Raw genomic sequence first — 20,566 nt, 5'->3', positions numbered from 1 at the left:
GACAGAGAGACATAGTTAAAAAACCCCTTCTGTCCAGTAACAACGTAGAGGCAGGAGCAATCAAACCCCACATGAGGCTCAGGGTAAATACTCTCATGTTTTCCTGTCACTTTATTAGTCCCCAAGCACATTTATTTGAAGGTATCACAGGTGTTCCCTAGGATTAGGACAAGCATGCTGTTGGATGTAATGCTAACACCCTCTCAGTGAACAGAGACGCAGAGGGTTGCAAAGAGAGATAGAAAACTATCTCCACTGTTGTCAGGTTTCCTTTGGAGATAACACTTGGTTTTCACTTTCATTTCTTAATCCCTTGCACAGCACAGGTTGCCATTTATATTTAGGATGGAATGAAGTTAAATAAAGTTGAAAAGAATTTTCCAGCATTGCAATGCCTTATTTTCCTCAAAAACTTCCCCCAAAATTTGAATTGGAAGGGATGAGCCTCAGCTGCTGAGTGTGTTTGTAAACAGCAGCAGTGCCCAGTGTTGGATAATATTTCCCATCAAACTAAACTCATGTGAAGCTTGACCTGTGACAGGACAGCAGCAAATCTAAAAGGCTGTTGACCATCCCTCTTCTATTGTGTTAGTATTTGGAAGATCAGTGTCCTTGTCATGTATTTTCCATAGGTATTGTGCAGCTTCTGCTCGCAGTGTTAACTGTCTAAATGAGCCTGTGTGTGCTTGTCGTTATCCCTATGTGCTCCCAGATTTAATTAACAGCTAAGCACAGTGAGAGTACCAAAATAGAATGCAGGATCCTATCTTTACTCCTTATAATAAATCTCTAGCTGCAAGCCTAGCAGTGGAAGGTTAGTTGCAGAAAATTTGATCTCAGCTGATATTAATAGGTGGAGAGAAAACCTTCCTTGAGAAATGCTGTACTAGCTCCTGTAAAGGACCACATTTACTTGAAAGATGCTGCTTCACTGACCTAACCCTTAAACACTTCATTGTGGGTTTTGTAGAGTGGAAAAGAATCAGGGCTGCCTCTGCCCCATCTCCTGACAGGGCACTGCATGGGGCTTTGCCTGAGCTTCGGCGTGTTTCACAGTCTCACCTTGCACCTGATGATTTTTCAGCTACAGTTTTGTGTGATCTTGGTATTTGGCTTAAAACCATGACAGAGGCTGCTGTAGCTTCCCCAGGTCTTGCTGAACTTGGCATTGCTGTAGAAGTCCTCTGTAAAAGCATTATCAGTCTGAGTCAGCCACACTAAGCGATGGCCTGGTGCAGATTTATGTGCCTGTTCTGAGTCAGGCTGAAGGCTGAGATGAAAGCCTATCAATGGAACAGCCTGGAAGATGCTCGTGCATTATCACTGCTCAGCTCTCCAGGCAGCTGGTGCTCTGCTGCTGTGCTCATTAGGAGGTTTTTGTAGCCTTTCTTTTTTCAGTGTAAGGTGAATGAAGAAGTTATTGTAGCTGAAAGTTTGTCTTTTACAACAAGCATGATATGGCTGGAAGTGTATCCCAGCAGGATTAGCAGGTGATCTCTAAAGGTCCCTTCCAACCCCTATCATTCTATGATTCTATCATTGCTTTCTTGATGAGGGTTCTTCAACTCATAGCATGTATTTAGAGTGAATTAATAAACCTGGATACCAGTGGTGAAGATACCTCCATAAAACATTTACTCAGGCAAATTGTGTCTTGGTTTTCTTTATCTCCTTTCCTCTCCTCCTAAGCCCTTTCAACCAGTCTTCTGTTCAACCTCAGGCTGATAAACTTTTATGCACTGCTTTGTACATAAAGAGCTCTTTATGAACGTGGCTCAACCTGTGGTGAAGGCAAATGAAACTTGGCATCCTCACACTTTGACAGGCAAATGTTAATTGGCTGATCTACTCCAGCTCAAAGGATACCAGGCCCAGGGTTTTCTTTGGAAAGAGTGCCAAACAAAATGTGGTTTGCTACACTCAGGGAAGAAGACAAGCTTTTAAAGAAGTGTCCTGAATGTGATTCTCTGCCTAAAGGGGTGATTGGTTTCTTGGTTCCTCTGGGCTCTGTGTTGTGGTGCTCAAGCTCTCCCAACTCAGCTTCCCAGCCTAAGGAAAAGGAGTCTTTTCCCTATCCTTCATCCCTGCTCCCTTTCTCTCTCCACCTTCATCTCATCTTTTTGCTCTATCCCTCTCTATATATTTCCCCTTTTTAACTCTTCCACCAAAAACCTATAAGATGCTTCTCAGTAGACAAGGCAAACAAAAGCTGCAACCAAGATAGGCTGGATGTTTTGAGAGCAAACCAAAAAATCATCATGTCTTCAGGAAAATGTAAAGAGTCTGAAATCTAAAAGACTTTCCTGTCAGTCAGGAGCTAAAAAAAATGATGCCAGTGGATAATTAGCCAACATATCCTCATCCTTCCTGACTTCCCACCTCCTGCAGCCAAACTCTAAAAATATAGCTGAGATATGATGTGTTGAAGGGGGATGGAGTTGGGAATGGAGGAAGGAAACTCTGAAAGTGCAAGTAGTGGGAACACAGTGGCAACTTCTGCTTCAGTGCTGCTTGTGCTAAACTTGGCAATAAACAATTCCTATCTGTGTTTCAACAGGCAAATACACTTACTGCTGAAGTGGCCAAGCTGCGGTTCAGAAGTCATGCAAAGGCAGCTTCTGTGTCAGGGCTACCTCACATGGCAATAAGAGATCCATATTGGGTAATTCACATCCCCAGCTGGGAGATGAGCTGGTGTCGAAGCTGGTGTTGCTGGGTGCCTTTGTCACTTGCACACCCAGACAAAGCTGGCAATAGAAAAGTGGGAACCTTGAAGGGGTCTTTTAATGTTCTGCCTAGGAACCACTCCTATAACAGCTTCTGAATGTGATATGTGGCCCAAGGATGATTTAGAAATCTGGCTCACAGGCAAAAGACTGGTTTGTCATATGTGCTCATCAGAACCATGTAGCACTGTCTCTCCATTTATTTTTAAAAAGGAAGGAGAAAACCCCAGAGTGATAAATCTGTGAGCAATGGAACTCACGAAGCCTGTTTTATTCTGCCTTTGTGATCTGATTCTGTAGCGTCTAAACAACTTAAGCTCTTGTTTAAACAAAGCTGAGTTACTCATAAACATCTCTTTCAAGTTTAGATTCCCTCCTGTTGAAGAGAAAAACTGCTCATCTAAAGGGGTTAAAAGTCCAATGTGTCTCTTCATCCCAACCCGGTACCTTTTGCATCAAACAGAAGCTGAATTTCATGCTTTTGAGACCCTGAAATCAAGCAGCTCATTCAAAGTTAGGTTTTCCATACACATGCAGGCAATGTAGGTTTTGTTTCCCCAGGAACATCAATGTTGAGAGGCTGGTTGGAAAAGAGTTTAAAGCCAAGTTTAAGTAAGCAGTCTTTAGCCTTGTTTGTGCATTGGAAGGCAGAGTTTGCACACATAAAGTAAATGCAGGAGTCGTTGGAACTGTTGTTGCTTCTGGAACATATGCTTGGTCTGAATGAAGGTTTGACTGATGTTGCTAAGCCTCCCTGGATAAGAGTTTGCAACTAAACAAAATATTTTGACAGCAGTTCACCACTGGCTCCACTAGAGAGAAATCTCCAGGACCCCCATCTGCCTTTTCTAAGCTTCGTTAAGGCAAAAGCTTTTTTCCCTGAGTGTGTCCAGTGTTAAGCCCCATAACAAGGGTCCCTTACACAATTTCCAGTTGCACTGGAGTACTTGTGTTCTGTCCAAAGTCACAAAATCCCAGCCATCTCCTTTGTGGCCCTCTGAGCCTCCTGTCCACAGTGGCAGGGGGCAGTTCAGAAAGGGCACCAGAGCATCCCTTTGGAATTCCCACTAAATATGGTTTGATCCATCCTGGTTTGGAACAGAAGCAAAGATCCTGAGCTGAAGTGAGATCCTAATTTGAATTTCTCCAGTGTTCAGAGAAGTTTGGATCAGCATCTCTTAGAAAAACAGCTTCATAGTTCTTGGACTGACTCTTTTTGACCAAGCTCACAGATGGCTACAGCTGGGCATCACTGCAACTGTTTTACTCATCTAACCTGAGCAGTTAAATGCCAGGTGTGGTTGACTAGACAATCTGAATCTCTTCTGCTGTATGGAACAGAGGTCAGCTTCTAGTTCTAGCTGAAGATTCTGGTGGGTCCTTATTGTGAGCCTGTTCTCATAATCCCTGTCACAGAGGTAACTTCTGTTTTATGTTTCGGCACCGTGGCAGGAGCTTCCTCTGTGTGAGCTTTCCAGCAGCTCTTCCACGTAAAGCCACCCCTTCCCCTCAGGCTTTGCTGCTGTTTGTGGATGAGGTGCTGTTCTAGCACGTGGTGGGGAAAGGGAGCTGGGGAGGGTTGAAGGGCAGAAGCACAGAGAGCAGCAGCAGCTGCTGTTGTTACAAGGGAAAGCACTGCAAAACACTGTCCTCTGCCTTCCTTCCCCCACGTACCCAGCCTTCGGTGAGAAGAATGGCAAACACAATAAGCATTTGCTGCTGTATCCCGGGTCCTGCTAGGAGTGAAAGGGCTGTTAAATCTAGAAACAGAACTTGACCTATTTTCAAAGGTTTCAGACAGATTCTCCAGTCCAAGCTGTGGTGTTTGTGCTGGAAAGTAAGGCAAAAGAGGTCGGTGCTGGGTGCTACGTCTGTTGAAGCTCAGAGAATCGGACACGAGACTTGTTTTGCAGTGGGGGATTTAATTGGACACAGGAGGCCCTGTTCTTCCTTATGACTGTCTTTCCTGGAATCTCTTGACTGGTTTAACAGGGCTGGATGGTGTAAACTTCTTAATGCCAAATGTGGGACACGTGACAGCAATTCTCATGCAAGTGCAGTGGCACAAAAATCTAACCAAGCACCGAACTGTAACTGCGTCCTGCTTTGATGCAGGGGATTGTCCCAGACCTCGGGCACCGTCTCTGGTTGTTTCCTCAGTGAACCTTTTTATCCTGTCTGCCTCAAGCCTTCCAAGGTACTAACTCAGGAGCCTCACATAGCTTGGGCCCAGCTCCCTGTTTGTCTCTTGGCTCAGGTGCCAGAAGGAGCTGGGCAGACAGTCCATAAGCAGCAGAGCAAGGGATGTGCTTTCCACAGCCATCTCCTGGCATGGAAGAGGTGAGAAGGGAATCCTGAGGAACACATATTTTTTTCTCTGTGCAATAGGAAGAGGAGCTGATCAGTCTCAAGGGTGTATCTATCTTTGACACCCAGCATCACTCAAGGAAGATGCTGTTCTTGCAGTGCCCTTTGCTAGTGGTGTGAGGATGTTCTAACCTGCTTCAAGGAAAGCATGCATGAAACTTGTAGCAAAAGTGTCTCTCCTGGCTGTCCTTCACTCTGAAAGGATTTGACACTTGGATAGAGTTATGACACAGATGTAGTCTCTATGTTTTGGCTGTTGGCCTGTAGAACATAGAGAGTGTACTTGACCTCTTGTGCAGGCCGTCTCCAGGTTGTTTCTTCCTTGACTTGAATAGGAAGAAAAGTTTCTTAAGGAGGGATAATCCAAAATTAATGAAATTCTGTGCCTATAAAAAGCTCCCACACCTTCATTTTCTTATGAGTTCTGTGATTGGCACTCAGTATTTCAGGAGAGAAGCTTGCTAGTGCTTGTTTTCCTGGTTATGTTTTCCCTGTTCAGTGCTATTTCACACACAGAATTTGGTGCAACTGGATTTTCAGCACTTGATAGCTTTTGCACTCAAAAGGAAAAACACTGAGAAATAAGCTTTTTATCTGCAGCACTGTGAATGTTGGGAGTGTCAGTATCTGTGGTGGATATGGAGGTCGAGAGTTATAATGAGCTGTGATTCATTCAGCGTGCTCTGATCTAGCATTGTGAGGAAAATGATTGTCCTTTGTCAAGTAAGCTGGCATGTGCAAATGCTGGATTGAGCAGGTGTCCTTTTGGGGATGTTTTGTTTTGATATTCTCACCTGACAATGATTTTGTATCCATGCTGCTGTTAATGATGAGATACATTCTGTGTTTTAGCTAAACTTACTAAGTGGGGTTAAAGGAGCTATGTATGAAGTTTTAACATTAAAACAGATGCTGTTACAAAGAGTGATGAGGCAAACATTTCTTCCTTGATGCTTTTATGCCCTGTGAAAGGAAGATGTCTCCATTTTTCCTTTTCCCTTTCCTTTCCCGAGTTAGAAGGAAGCTCAGATTACATGAAACAATGCTAGGAATACAATCAACTGACCATGAGAGACATGCAGCCTCCAGTGCCTGAAGTGTCCATGGTTGTAGCTGTAAACGGTGGTGAGTGATGGTTGCTGCAACTCAGAAGAGTAAGGATCAGGCAGCAAGTGTTGTGGTTCCAAATGTGCATCATGCCTCAGGTTTTAGGAACTGCTGTATCCTGTTTTATGCTGCCATCCCAGTCTGTGTGGCCTGGCCTCCTTTCTAGCTCTGCAGGAGGAATATAACTACTGATGACTGAGTCTAGCCATAGCTGTCCATGGTGAACTGTAGCAAGCAAGGTCACCCAAAGACAGACACAAAGCTTCACCAAGTCATACAGGATGAACATAGGTACAGAAACGTTGACTCTGTAATTCCTTACCTTGAGTTGATTGGAGTCATTGCAGTCTTGTTGAGTACTTTATCATGGGTGTATGTAAAAGGGTGGGAGGGCAGACATGCAACAGCATGCCTCTTGCACTGTGCTCGGGGATGGTGTTCTCATAACATCAGAGGAAAGTTCAGGGAAATATTTGCACTCAGTAATTACATCCTGGCTTTCTGTGCAGAGTGATTTCACTCTCTTCAATTGCCTTCATCTGCAGAGCACAGTGATAAAACTGGTTTATTTTCTCTTGCCTTACTTTGAATTCCACCTCCATTTTTTACAGCAGGACATCTCCAGCTTTTCTGCCACGCCAGCTGCAAAGAAGGAAGCGATTCTGATCAATAATCTTTCTGTTCCCACAGGCAGAGATGAAGAACTTCTTTCTTCTGCTCGTGCTAGCAGTGATGCCACCTTCTGCATTTCCAGTAAGTAAAAGCTCTTCTGAACACTCATGAGAAATGAAAAAGCCTCTTGTTAAGAACTGTCAACATCTGTATCTGGAGTCTTCTGTAGAGAGTATTCCTGAAAGAGTTCCTGGGTTCAAGCCACCAGGCCTTTTGTGATGCTTGTTCTGAAAAGTCTAACTTTGCAATTAAACAATACAATCCTAGCAGTGCTTTTGGCTCTAGAGGGGTTATCTGCAAAGCAGTAATTGCTGTCTCCTGCTTCAAAGCTGAAAAGAGTCACCACTTGCAGTAAAAAGCACGAATCTTTGGTTAGCTGCTTTTGCTCTTTCCTTTGGTCTTAGTGGTCTGAGCCATGTGGTTTAGCTCTACTAGGGGAGGTAATCTATCTGTTAAGCCAATTTGATGTCAGAAAGAAAGCACAGCTGTTAGGAACTGGGATTTCTCTTCCTTTCTGAGGGAGAAGTAGAATCTTTCTGAAGTGAATGCAGCTTGAGATCAGTTTCTCTGAGTTTCACTTCAATCATATTAATGAGTTGGACATCTGAGGTAAAAGGTGACCCACTGAGCAGGGTGGAAGTGAAAGCAAAAAAAAGATGTGGTATGTTTGTGAGGTGTACAAGAACAGAAAGGGAAGGAAAAAAAGAGGCAATTATCACCTGCAATAAGTGTTTTGTGGGAGAAATGAGGAATTAGAAACACACCATTAAAATTAATGAGTCCATAACTTTTAATCTCTGGTATGAATTTGAATTTCTGCTCCCAGATTCAGTGTTTGCAAATGCTTTCTAGGCTTTGAAGCTCAGGGATGAGAGGCCAGAAATCAAGCAGAGTTTGTCATAGAGTTCCTATCTCACACGTAGAAACGTGCTTAAACGAGATCTCGCTGTCCCACTGTCACGGTTTAACCCCAGCCAGCAGCTCAGCACCAGTGGGATGGGGAAAAAAGTGAAAGTCATGGGTTAAGAATGAATGTTTCATAAGGAAAATGAGATAAAATACAACAATATTGGGAAAAAAAAATGCAATTAAACATATATTATAAAAATAGTAGTCGTTAAAAGAATTGAAACAGAAAGAAAGAGAAGAAAGAGGTTAAAAGAAACCCCAAACCAAACAAGTGATGCCCAATGCAGTTGCTCAGCACCTGCTGACCAGTGCCCAGGCAGTGATCTGCCCCTCCTTGCCAACTACCCCCATGGGCACCAGGTCCTGTGATATGCAACAGCCCTTTGGCTGGTTTGGGTGGGCTCTTTTGGCCGTGTTCCCTCCCAGCTTCTTGTGCACCTACTTGCCAGCAGAGTCTGGGAAACTGAAAAGTCCTTTGCTCAAGATAAGTTCTAACAAGCAACAGCTGAACCATCAGTGTGGTATCAACGTTATTTTCACACTAAACCCAAATCACAACCCTGTCCCAGCTACTAGGAAGAAAATCAACTGTACCCCAGCCAGGACCAGGACACTCACATCGAATAGAAGATGCTGTTGTATGTCAAAAGAACCAGAAACAGAATGCTATGCTCAGTTTATCTGTTCACTTACCTATCTCCAACCTGGTGACTGTTTTGGAAGGGAAGTGACTGGAAGGCTGACATTTGTCTGTAGCATTAGACTCTCTGTGCACGCAATCAGTTGCTCCTTTTGAAGCCATGCTGAAGGGAGAAAGTTTTGCTTGGTGGCCACTTCATTTCGGCTTCCCTGGTACACTGGATCTGACCAAGCCACAGGGAAGCTGGAAGATCCATCAGCATTTGAGCACTGATCCATCAGCACATAAAGAAGTGGAAGAGTGAGGGGGAAGTGAACGTGATGAGCGTGGAAAAGGTGTGGGAATAACAAGGGGGTGGGTTAAACGATGTAGGGAGAACCTGCAGTGTTTTGAGGAGATGAAGATGTAGGGGGAGCTGATGGATTTCAGTGGATCTTCTAGAAGGGATATGCTAACAAGCTGTGGCTTTTGTGGTAGAGGGGGATGAAAGGAAATGTACACAGTGAGTGGAAACCACAAGCCATTAAAACTAAGCAGTTTGGCTTCATAAGATACCTCTTCTGCACTATTTCGTGTTTCTCTTCCTGCTGTCACCATCTCGTTCACTTTCATTCTTGTTTCTTCCAGTTTTGCCCAAATGCAATTCTTCGATTGCTTATTCATTATTCATAGAAATGATCCTTGGCATTCTTCATCTCCAAAGCTCATTGTGAGCCTGCTTGTGTCTGAGATCAGTGCTTAAGACAGGATTCAAAACAACTCTTTGCTCGCCTGGTTCTGGTGCATTTGCTTATTTGTTGCTGCATTTCTGGCTGGCAGTGTGGCCAGTTGCAGATGGATTTATCTTGAAAATGCATCTATTGGAATGGTAGCACATATTTACATGATAAACACGTGTGAGATACTGAATGTTTTCAGCTCCCTTTCAGTTAAGTGTGAGTGGTGAATGCCAAACACCCTCCAGGGCTTAGCTGCATGGAGGCGTTATGGGTGGTCAGCACTGTAGTAGTACTGGCTAAGTCTTCTGGGTATAGGAAAGGGAAGGAAATGTTTCACATCCTGAAAAGCATGTGGTCTAAGGATATGCTCCATAGGAGTTGTTCTTGTCAGGGCCCTGAGATACTTCTACGCTTTCCACGCACTGACCAGGCTCCCCACACCTTACCCACAGCCCATGGGTGCTATTGGCCCCCAGCCCACAGGGAGAAGCCAGGGCGCCTTGAGGGTTTTCTTAATCCCATTCCCTCATTAACTTCTGTCTAAGCAATTACTACTCCAACTTAGCAAAGCTGCATTTTTCACTGGAGACTTCTTGTTTGAAGAGCCTTCAGCAATGAAGCCATTCCGGAGCAAATGAATGCAGTGACAACTTTGTTTTGTGAACTGTTTTTCACCCTTCTTGTTTTTCACCCTTCTTTCATTCATTTCATCAATGGAGCTACAGTTCAGAGCTGTGTCAAAATAAACATTAACCTTATTTCAGAAGCCATGAACTCCAGGAAGCAGATATTTACCAAACAAAGGGCTGGAGTGTTATTTCAGACATCCTAAGGAAGGTTAAAAAGAGGTTCTGGCTTTTTGACTGCAGTTTTAAGCCACAGAAACACTGCATAAAATAATAGTAACACCACATTACTCATTTTATCATTGACAAGGATATCTGTTTTCAGTGCAGAGCCTTGTAGTCAGCTTCCAACACTGAGGATTTCCCACCATGTTCTCAGTATCAGGACCAAGATTTTTATCACCTATGAACGGAGTCTGGTAGCTGTGTGAGGCAGCTCAAGAAGCCACAGTAACGACTTGTCAGTGTTCAAAAGTGCTTCAGTGTTTGCCCTATGGACCGAAATGATGTGACCTGCTGGGTTAAAAACAAGCACTAGCCTTGTCCAAAACCTCTCATGGATAGCAGTACCCTTGCACTTGAAGCAGTGACTGTTGCAGTTGTGTAACACGATGTTTCTGTCAGTCTGGAAAGGCAGCACAACGAATCGCAGAACAAGTCAGGTTGGCTATCTCTATGCTCTCAAAGGTGTCCAAAGAGAAAGCAAAGCACTAAGGGTAAGAACTTGTGTGGGATTTGGGTTGTTTGGACTTATGGCTGCAAACCTTCACTGCTCACTTTGGACTGTGTAGTAAATTGAAGCTTGCTTTGTTAGCTTGCAGGTAGCGCGTGACGTTTGAGTTGCAACAGCAATGAACACAAAACTGTCAGTCTGCATTTGGTTATACGAACTCTGTGGATCACTCTATGCCTGCAATGCATCCATCTGAGAAGCAGAGTCCTCTTCCCACTTGTAGCTCCCTATCCATCTCATAAGACTGACTGAGAAGTCTTTCCAGGGTCCTTTTTAAAGCATTCCCACATACCGCCAACATTTTCTGTCCTGCTCATAGCCCCTCCTCCAGTGCACGTTCCATGTACAAAGAGAAATGTTACATGGTGTATATCATGCTATCTAGGTCCTCTTTCCAGAGTTCTTTAGTTTGTGTCTGATGCACACTGGGATTATCTTTAAAGACAGATTCTGGAGCTCTAGTGACTTTTTTACTTGTTGGTTATGTCATATACAATTGGCCTGATAAGAGCAGATGCTGCAGCCACATCAGCAATGCATCTACCTAGGAACTGATGAGAGCAATGCAGTGTTCACACAAATGAAATCACCAGCATGCTAAACGTTTATACACAGCAGCTTGTTTATCAGTGAGCACTGAGAGCATGTGGCCCTAGGCTCATGTGCAGCATCAGTATCTCCAGAAGGTATGCACAGTACAACCAGACAGAGCACTTAGGCATTAACTGACTGTTTCAGCAGTCAGGTAAGATGGTTGTGTGTTTTCTCTTGTTCTACCTGGAATGCTAGAAGATATGCTCAATGGAGACAAAGGAACTGTGTTCTTGGATACATGTTGGGCTGAAGTGAAGGAGGAATGGAACCAAATGAATTGGTATCAGTGATGAGGCTTACAAGTTATTTCTGGGGTCCAAGAGGGCTTGGGATTTAATTGTCTTGGATAATAACAGATTAAAGCATTCCAAAGTCTGAAGAGAGCAGAGGAAGACTTTCTGAACAGCAAGCAGCTGACAGTGTCTAAACCCATCTTGTCAGATGTATTAATAGATTTCTTATTTATCATAAATATGCAGCTTTATGTTTGCCTGTGCACATATCCATGCAGCTACTGAGGCAGTGAGGACTGTGCCCAGAATTTGAGTGAGCTGGGCTCCTATTAAAGTATTTCTCTAACACTGTACAGCTTCAGGAGGATTCTTCTGGTTGATGCTCCTTTTGGGGTGTACGTAGATGGAATGACACTGAGACAATGGCTGTTCCCTCACTCTGTGGATGTATAGGCTTTACAACAGAGCCCTTGCAGATTTTCTTCTCTACAGAAGGAATGAAGAATGCTACTTCTGTAGGAGGTGTATTGGAATATGTATCAGTTTGGGGTGTGTATGTGTGAGGGAAGGGCTTTCTGCCCTAATTACCTTCCAGAAATCTGACTTTCAAGTGCTTTTCCTTTGGATTTTCATCTATGTGTTTTCTTCTCCCTTATGTTGACTGAAAGACCCCTTGTTTCCAGGGTGAGCTAATACTGCTCCTGAATCAGTCAGTTGATGCAGGGGATTAAGACTGCAGAGAAACAGAACTGGCAGCATGTTTCATTCTTTTGAGAGTCGGGGAGGAGGGATTACAGGGGGAAGAATTAGGTGTCTGAAAGAAAAACTTGGGAAAATAAGATGCCTTGCTGAAAGCTGAACGAGTTTGATGGGATTACTCACCAAAAAAGGCAAAGGAGAATGCAGGAGACAAACACTGAGCTCAATACCTGGAATAGAAGAATGGGAGAAGGGTTTGGCAGGGGGTCAGGGAGATGTTGACTTGGCAGAGAGAAGGTATGTGGAAGTGGCTGTAACCTGGGTAGTGCCATTGAGAGGGCAGGGTGAGGGCAAACAAGACTTAGTCTGAGTTAGAAAACTTACCCTGGAGGATTTTGCTTGCAGAGGTAGTAGCAAGAATCTCACAAAGCTTGTGTGGAGGATATCAAACAGCATGGGCTAGGGAGAAAGCATTTCATTTTAGAGCAATATAGGTACTAGGGAGGGAGAATTTGGGGTGACTGCAGCTCAATAGCTGCGAGTAACTCGGTAGTAAGCACATGAATATGATCAGTTATTGTCTCTGACTGGTGCTCTGCCAGCAGCAGGGAATTATTCCTTAACAGAGGACGGGAGAGAGAAACACGACTGTCACTCAGGGACACAGGGTCAGGCAGGGGGCAAGCACAGAAAATGACAACTACTCCTTAAATTACAAGGGAGGATTTAACTCACACATCTGGCCTGGGTTGGATTCTCTGGATAGGTTATTAGGCTGTCTCCTGTTTCTAGCAGAGACCTGGATGTCTTCTGTGAAAGCAGCTGGCAGTTAACTGAAGTGAAAATGATGCTTTTAAAGTGAGGAGCTTGTGCCTTCTTTGTAGGCTGTGGAAAGTGCTTGCTGAATAGGATTAATAGCCCTGCTATGGTGAAATTGTCCATTTCTAGCATGTTCCTTCACTCCAGTAGAAAGCCCTTAAGATGACACTGGCTGGGTGATCATCAGGGAGTAGCTTAAATCAGGATGCAGGAGAGACATCGGGAGGGAATGTTGCATGTTGCAATTATTCTTTCTTCTCACGGTGTTGCTGTTCTTGCTAAACCCCCATGTCCTGCTGCATGTGGATCCCACCAGCTGCAGCAGGCCCCCTTTTTGCTTGTTTCCTGACTGATGAGGCTGACCCTGCTTCTGCAGGGGGTTGGGCTAGATGATGTCTAAAGGTCCCTTCCAACCCCTGCCATTCTGTGGTATTTCATGTGCTTATAAGACAATGTATTTGGGTAGGATCCCTGGCTCGTGTAACTCCTTGTCATGCTTATTTCTCTCAATGTCAATATCCATTCAGACTTTCTAAACACAAACTTAATGAGGCTGTAGCTAATGACAGCCCAGAGCTTGATCTCATCCTTGGACACAGCTGGGTATGGGGAGGGGGAAAAAAAGTCCACACATGGAATTTTGCTGCAGTAAAAAGTATGTCCTGGGGCTTACTTAAGAGAAATAAAAGAAATGGTGAAGAAACTGGCTTGTAGCCAAGGATTTGGGATTAAGTGTCTCTATTGATCTGCTGTGAGGGGCAGTGCTCATAGTCCCTGAAGTAATGATTTGCCTTTGCTGCCTTGCTGAGAGAGAGATGTTATCCTCTTTCAGATAGTTACTGAAAAGTGCTGAGATTCTATGAATAGACAGTTCAAGGGAGACTAGCAAGCTGGATGTGCTCTGTAGCTTCAGGAAGCTAATACTCCTAGATATTAGAGGCTTGGCTTTTCTCATGTATTGTTCTCTGCCACTCTCACACCGGGAATACAGCCCAGCAAGATAGTCTCTTTTGCAGGAGAGCACGTGGGAGCTCTGCTTCACTTCCACGTGTTTTCCCTGTGTTGCCATGTCTGTTTGATGTGTCTGTGGGTGTTTGTGTTTGCAGGGTCGCCGGATGAAACGGCAAACTGACGTCTGGGGGAGCTGGGCTGAATGGGGCAAGTGCAGCCGGAGCTGTGGCGGCGGAGTCAGCTTTCGGCAGCGACGCTGCTATTCCCAGAGGTGAGGGCTAACCTCTTTCTTCCTTTCAATGTGTGTTTCTGCTGCTGAGCTCCTGCACTTACATTCCAACATACATCCAGATCCAGGGGAATGAGTCACTAGAGTCCACTTGAGATGATCCTCAGCTTTCAGTCTCATCACGGCTGTCTGGAGCAGGGCACTCTCCAACACCTTGATTCCTTCTCTAGAGCACAGTGATTTCTCTGTGAGACCTGAGGCTGTGCAATCAGCAATCAGGTGATTGCCATGGCAGCAGCTGTTCAATCAGGTCTAGTGTGGTAAGCCCTGGGGAGAGGGAGAACGGCCCAGAGCAGTAGGTTTCTCTCCTGAGAGCAGTTGACCCTCCCAAGGTTTTTCTTAAGCTTATGATTCCCAGGAAGGTAAATTGCCTCAGAAGAAATGGTAGAGTGAAGCTGGCTCTGGCTGCATTAATGCTGTGCTTTCTCATTTGCAGCTGGGTTAGATGCAGTGAGACTGGGACTGCTCTTGTTGGGAACAGTGAACAACGGGATTAGAGATCCTGTTGTGGATAAAAACAGAGAAAAGGGGGAAAAAGAGCTAGGCTCTCAATAATACCCTGGAAAAAAAGTACTAGACTCTCAATAGTATCCTGGACAAAGCAGCTTCTTTGTGTTTAGGCAAACAAGAGGAGATTTTTAATAGGAGAGTCCAGAGTTACGGGGAGCACTGCTGTTTCCCACCCAAAGTAAAGAAAGGTCTCTTCTGAAGGCTGCTCATAACACGTTCCTAGTTCTGTATGGACACCGCGACTGTTTGCTGGTGGACAAAAGGCTAAGTGCTCTGCTTCTACTATTTAGCTGGCTCAGAAAAGCCGCAGAGCTGTCCTGCAGCTGTCCACAGACGTGTCTCGTTCGTGCCAGAACCAAATCTCGGCAGAAAACGGCACTTGAAGATATCACCTGGCTTTAGTGGCCAAGGAGGGCGTTCTGGTTATTCTGCTGTTTCGGGAAGCTGTGTGAGGGTGGTAGGCTCAGTGTGAAGGTGATCTGTAACGTCTGCCACGAGCTGATATTGTGTGTGTGTCTTTCAGACAGCTTCATGTCCTTTTTCTGACTTCCAGGACAGAAGGTGCTTCCAGTTGCGTTGGACCAGCTCGAAGCTATCGCTCATGCAACACTCAGGTACAATGCTCAGCCTGGGCTCTGCTTCTTGGGTTTTCTTGTCTGTTGCTCCTTTTCCCCAGAAGAACATAGTTCTTGTCCAGAGTAACATGCCAATATTAGTTTCTGTGTCATCACTGCTGAGTTCATCAACACTCTCCCTTCAAAAGCATTTTGAATTGATGCCCCTGATATTACATGGGAGAAATTACAAATAAACCCCATTTTGTTGTTGTTGTTGTACACTTAATTTTCCTCCTTTTAATAATGGCCTAATACTGAGCTTTTCTCCTCCAAGCAGAACTGCCCAGAAGGCTCTCGGGATTTCCGAGCAGAGCAATGTGCAGAGTTCGATGGGACAGAATTCCAAGGAAGGAAATACAAATGGCTTCCATATTATGGAGGTAATGAGAAATACGTGGGGTTATACTTCATCCCTAACCATCAACACTGTGTTTGTCCTCATAGGGTACTTCTGCAGGTGGGAGGGGAGGGCAGGCCATGGCATGGAAGAAGTCTCCTTGTCAGCAGAAAAGTATTGCTCTCACAAAGACAGGTCAAGGGCAGCTCCCATTGCAGCAGGACATAGTTGCCTCTTGTAACAGCTATTCTTTCAGAAACAATGCTCAAGAAAGCTAGAACAGGTTGCAGCCAGGTCCTAAAGTACTAGAGAAGCAGAAGCTCTGCTGTGTTTTTCAATATTAGCAAAAGAATGGGGGGCAGAAGCAGCAAACGTGTGTCATTAATGAGTGCTGCAGAAAACATGACAGCTCCTTCCACTGGTCTGTGCCTTCTTGAGGAACCACCTCAGAAGGCAGGTGTAGGAACCAGAGGTCCTTTCTCTGAGCTTTTGTTTGTAATCACTCACAATTGTTTAACAAATTACTTCAAGAGGCATTTAAAGCTTCATTTGTTGACTGGTAAGATAACAACTCCCTTGTGCTGTGGAGCAGCACTTGTTCTCATTCTAGAGAGCCTTGTACTCCAAGGGAACTTAAGAACAGTCCTTTGAAGGAATTATCACCTGGCCCTATGTCCTCCCTCCATCAGTGGCCAGCCAAGGTGCTCAAAGAAATGACTGCATACAATGAGGCTTTATCAGGGTGTTTCAGCAGTGGTCTGTGACCCAGAAATTCATTCAGTATCTGCCACTTCATAACAGTGCACCCTTCTGTTTCTGCCTCTGTGATCTAAACCTGGGCTTCTGATGGATTGCCAAGCTACTCGCCGTACTATATACTGTTTGTTTTCTCTCTCCCACCAGCACCCAATAAGTGTGAGTTAAACTGCATTCCTAAGGGAGAAAACTTCTACTATAGGCACAAGGAAGCAGTGGTTGATGGGACTACCTGTGAACCTGGCAAGAGGGACATCTGTGTAGAGGGAGTTTGTCAGGTTAGTCATCTGGTTGCTTTCACTCATACATCATTGGGTCTCTCAGTCTTTCTGCTGCTTCCCTTTGTTCATGGTACCACTCTAAAAGGAGAATCACTCCATTTCCAAGATGCTCAGGAGCATATGGACAGCATTTTCTGTCTCTGAACGTGAAACAGAAGATGCCAACTCTGTCCTTTTCTGACAACTCCTTCCCTGCCCTGGTTTTCCAGACTCTCTAGATTCAGACTTTCTCATTGACTCAGTCCAGCATTTGGCTATCTTTTCTTTCCTCGTCATTATGGTTTCTTCATGTCAGTGCTGCTGTACTCTGACAGGCTGTTGGCTGTGATAACCTGCTGGAATCTGCCAAGAAGGAAGACAAGTGCCTGCAGTGTGGAGGAGATGGCAGCACCTGCTATGCTGTGAAGGGCACTTTTGATGTGCCCAGCCTCCCCAAAGGTACAGATGATCTAGGTAGTTTGGGCAGGTGCTGAGATAGTTAAACCTAAAGTCAGGCTGCTACAAGGGCTGGTGGGGACACCTACTCTCATGATCGTTGTAGGCAGGCCTGGATGTTCACTTGAAATGTCTGTTTGGCATGTGTCTCTTTAGCTGCTTTAGCATCAGAAAACGTGTTGGCAATCGCTTCTGTAGGCTCTGCACAGACTGAAGGACTTGCCATGCTGCTGGTGCCTTTCCTCACTCTGTCTCCAGCAGGTGCATGAACACAGCTATATACATCCCTCATAAGGCTGTTCCCTGTCTGGTGGCTTGGTGACCTCACCAGTATTAGTGCAAGGCTAGAAGTGGGACTGTATGCTCTGCCTTTGTGGTCAGCTCTCTGTGTCAAGCTACAACACGATGCTTGCTAAAACTGCAAAGGCCTTAACATCTAAAGCAATGAACATCTCTACTTTCCTGAGGTGTAACTGCAACTTCTTACACATGAGCTGGTGTGTGGATAGCATAGGGTGAAGATATTCAGCATGCAGATAAAGTGACAGCTGAAATGCTCCAAGCCACCATCATAAAGCTCATCCAGTTGTCTGGGCCATGAGGACCTTTGGCACAGAAGAGTGACTGTGACATCCACAGACAGATATTGAATAATCCCTTTCTCTTTTCTTTTTGGCAGGTTACAATCAAATCTTCATCATCCCTGTGGGAGCCACAAGCATCCAAATTAGGGAAGTTATGCCCAGCAGGAACTTCCTGGGTAAGACTGGTGTCAGGACCTGTGTGTCAGTCCCTTAGAGTTCCAATCACCGTGTTAGAGTTTGGTTTACACACGTGCAGGGCTTTGGGATGTTTACCTTGGGGGCTTGATATGCAGAGGGGAAAACTGTCTGAAAACCAGGATCTGAAATTGAGTATCCTTGAAGTGTTAGTGATGCTCCTCTCTGGGTTTACCTCATTTTTTCTGTCTCCTGTGGTCATCTTGCTGTTGAGTGGGCAATAAAAATACCCAAACTACATTCAGGCTTCCTGCCTGGAACTTACAAGGACTGTAGTTATAGCAAAATCTGACTATGAGCTCTGCTGTGTACTTGGAGAACATAAACCCTGGACTACTCCTGCCATCCAAAAGTTATATTTTAGGTATTTCTCCTTACAACTTCAAACTCTGGTCATGCTGCAAAACTGAGGGAGATGATGTAGAGGCAGTGGAGGTGAGTCCCACTTCTTAACAGCAAGTGGGATGAAGGCTGACAGAGGCTGTGCCTTGGTGACTAACAGTGGGGAATGCAGAGCTGGAATAGGCTTGGAGGCGTTTGGTTGGAATCATTTTGATTGGAAAAGACTTTTAAGCTCTTGGAGTCCAACCCCTCCCCTCACCCTGCCAAGCCCATCACTAACCCACGGCCCTCAGCACCTCAGCTCCACGGCTTTGCAACAGCTCCAGGGATGGGCACTCCCCCAGCTCCCTGGGCAGCTCTTTCCAATCCTTAACAACTCCCTCAGTGAAACAATTCTTAATGTCCAAGCTAAACCTCCCCTGGCACAACCTGAGCCTATTTCCTCATTCATTACTGGAGAGAAGATGGTCACTTTTGTTTGTGACAGTGTTGAGTGGAAACATGGAATGGTTTCAGCTGGAAGAGACCTTTAAGCTGATGGAGGGCAGCCTTTGTCCCAGCCCTATCACCCACCAGCCCATTGCCCTCAGTGCAACATCCAGGAGCATCCCAGTGGAGTTCACACATAGACAGGGGCCTGTGTGACTTTTTGCTGTGTTGGAAGATGCTGCCATAGCAGTTGGTCACCACACTTAAAGGGTTGCAGTACTGATGTAAAGCGGCTGGGCTTCAACCGGTGGCACTGAGAGCTCTGTGGATTGGCAGCACCCTCAAAGCCTAGAGCAGGCTCTGTCTTGTGGTATCTGGAGCCTAAGTAGCAGGGCATAGGCATGTTACTTTACTGCCTCTTCTTCTGTGTCCTGGGGGTTTGTGCAGCTGTCAAGAACGTGCGAGGGGAGTATTATCTGAACGGGCACTGGACAATCGAGTTCAGCCGTGCGCTGCAGGTGGCCAGCACCGTTCTGCACTACGACCGGGGCTCGGAGGGGGATCTGGCCCCAGAGCTCCTCCATGCCCGGGGTCCCACCACAGAACCCCTCGTCATTGAGGTAAGGAGCTCTCTCTGCCTCCCCCCTGCTGAGACTCCTGCTCTCCTGGCTCTGCATAGCAACCCTCACTTTGTGGGAGTGCGTTGTGGGAAAGACTGGGGAGGTGTCAGGGCTCCTGAGCCAGACCAAGCTGGTCTCACAGAAATAGCACTGTTTGCTGCTCTGGTTTTGTTGCCCAGAAAGATGCAGGGTAAGGCTTGATGTTGGCTGCTTGCTTTTAAGGGATGGGAGAGTCAGCCTCAAATGGTGTTGGTGTAGGGAGAGAGGCTCAAGGGCACTGCTGGTTTGAGCGTGCTCAGGCCAGGAAAGGAGCAGCTGGATCTGTGACACTGAGAGGAATGCATGCACCCACCTCTGAAAAATGATGCTCTCTAGAGTATGATAGAAGGCAAGGAGAAAATGCACTGTGAAGGGTGCACCTTGGAAGGGTGCAGGTCAGCTCAAACCCTTAGACATGGGGAGGAAATGCTGTGAAGAGGAAAAGTGCTGCTGCTGTTACTTCTGTGGCTTTCTCCTGTGCTTTCATAGCTCATCAGCCAGGAGCCAAACCCAGGGGTACACTACGAGTACTACCTGCCCATGCAAGGACAGGCCTCGGGGTACAGCTGGAGCTACGGTTCCTGGAGTGAGTGCAGCTCTGAGTGCGGAGGAGGTAAGGGGACAGGACCTGGAATGAGGAGGAGGTAAAGGGATGGGACCTGGCCTGTCAGGCTGGAGGCTGGTGCAGGGTTAATACCCTGACCCTAAAGCCAGTGTGACCGCGTGCTGCCCTCTGCAGCTCCTGTGAGGAGGACAGCACAGGGATCTGGTGCAGAGAAGGTTTTGTCAAGGGAGGGTCACAAGGCTGCATCTCATGCCTTTGTCTCGTCTTTTCTTTCCATGCCCTAGTCCTCAGGCTTGTTACTAGGATCTCTTAAGAATCTTCATAGATAGCTTTTGTTTTATTTTGCTTCAGTTCTTTGTCCTTTTCAGGCCTTTTCAACCAATTGAGAGGCCCCCTCCAGACTGACCTGCCCTGCAGGACTGAATCAAATCCTTCTCCCCTACCTTAGCCTGGAAGATCCCTTCTCTCTAGTGGAACTGTCAAATCTCCTGGGGTGGCACATCATGTACAGTTCACAGATCCTTCCCTGAGCAAAATTCTAAGCTCAACAAAATCCCCAAAACCACAATCAAATGAAACCCCTCTCCATCTGACTAGTACACAGAGTTCCCATCAGCCTGGTCCGCTGCGGTGATGGCCATTGCAATGGCTTTTGCCACGTTGTGTTTAGAGGTGCTGATGTTCTTTGCCTGGGCACTCTTATCCTGTAGAAAGCATGAGGAGTTGCAAGTTTTATTCCCATACCCAGTCTCCACAAGACTGACCCTCTGAG

At 45.7% G+C, this 20,566-nt stretch overlaps 1 protein-coding gene across 1 annotated transcript in view; it reads left to right on the top strand.

Annotated features, from left to right (window-relative positions):
• The window catches only part of PAPLN (papilin, proteoglycan like sulfated glycoprotein), a 45,747-nt gene that overhangs the window by 7,215 nt on the left and 17,966 nt on the right, over positions 1-20,566 (top strand). Inside the window, exons 2-10 of the mRNA XM_061998174.1 lie at positions 6,891-6,953; positions 13,951-14,066; positions 15,148-15,208; positions 15,489-15,591; positions 16,452-16,582; positions 16,900-17,023; positions 17,700-17,780; positions 19,018-19,190; positions 19,719-19,842. Of these exons, the coding sequence (XP_061854158.1) occupies positions 6,897-6,953; positions 13,951-14,066; positions 15,148-15,208; positions 15,489-15,591; positions 16,452-16,582; positions 16,900-17,023; positions 17,700-17,780; positions 19,018-19,190; positions 19,719-19,842 (970 nt within the window). The 5' untranslated portion in view covers positions 6,891-6,896. The remainder of the gene's footprint in view (positions 1-6,890; positions 6,954-13,950; positions 14,067-15,147; positions 15,209-15,488; positions 15,592-16,451; positions 16,583-16,899; positions 17,024-17,699; positions 17,781-19,017; positions 19,191-19,718; positions 19,843-20,566) is intronic.

This window comes from Colius striatus, chromosome 6 (assembly GCF_028858725.1).
Source record: "Colius striatus isolate bColStr4 chromosome 6, bColStr4.1.hap1, whole genome shotgun sequence".
NCBI classification, from domain to species: domain Eukaryota; kingdom Metazoa; phylum Chordata; class Aves; order Coliiformes; family Coliidae; genus Colius; species Colius striatus.
The sequence above is the reverse complement of the archived record's forward strand: the minus strand, read 5'-3'. Positions and strand labels throughout refer to the sequence as shown.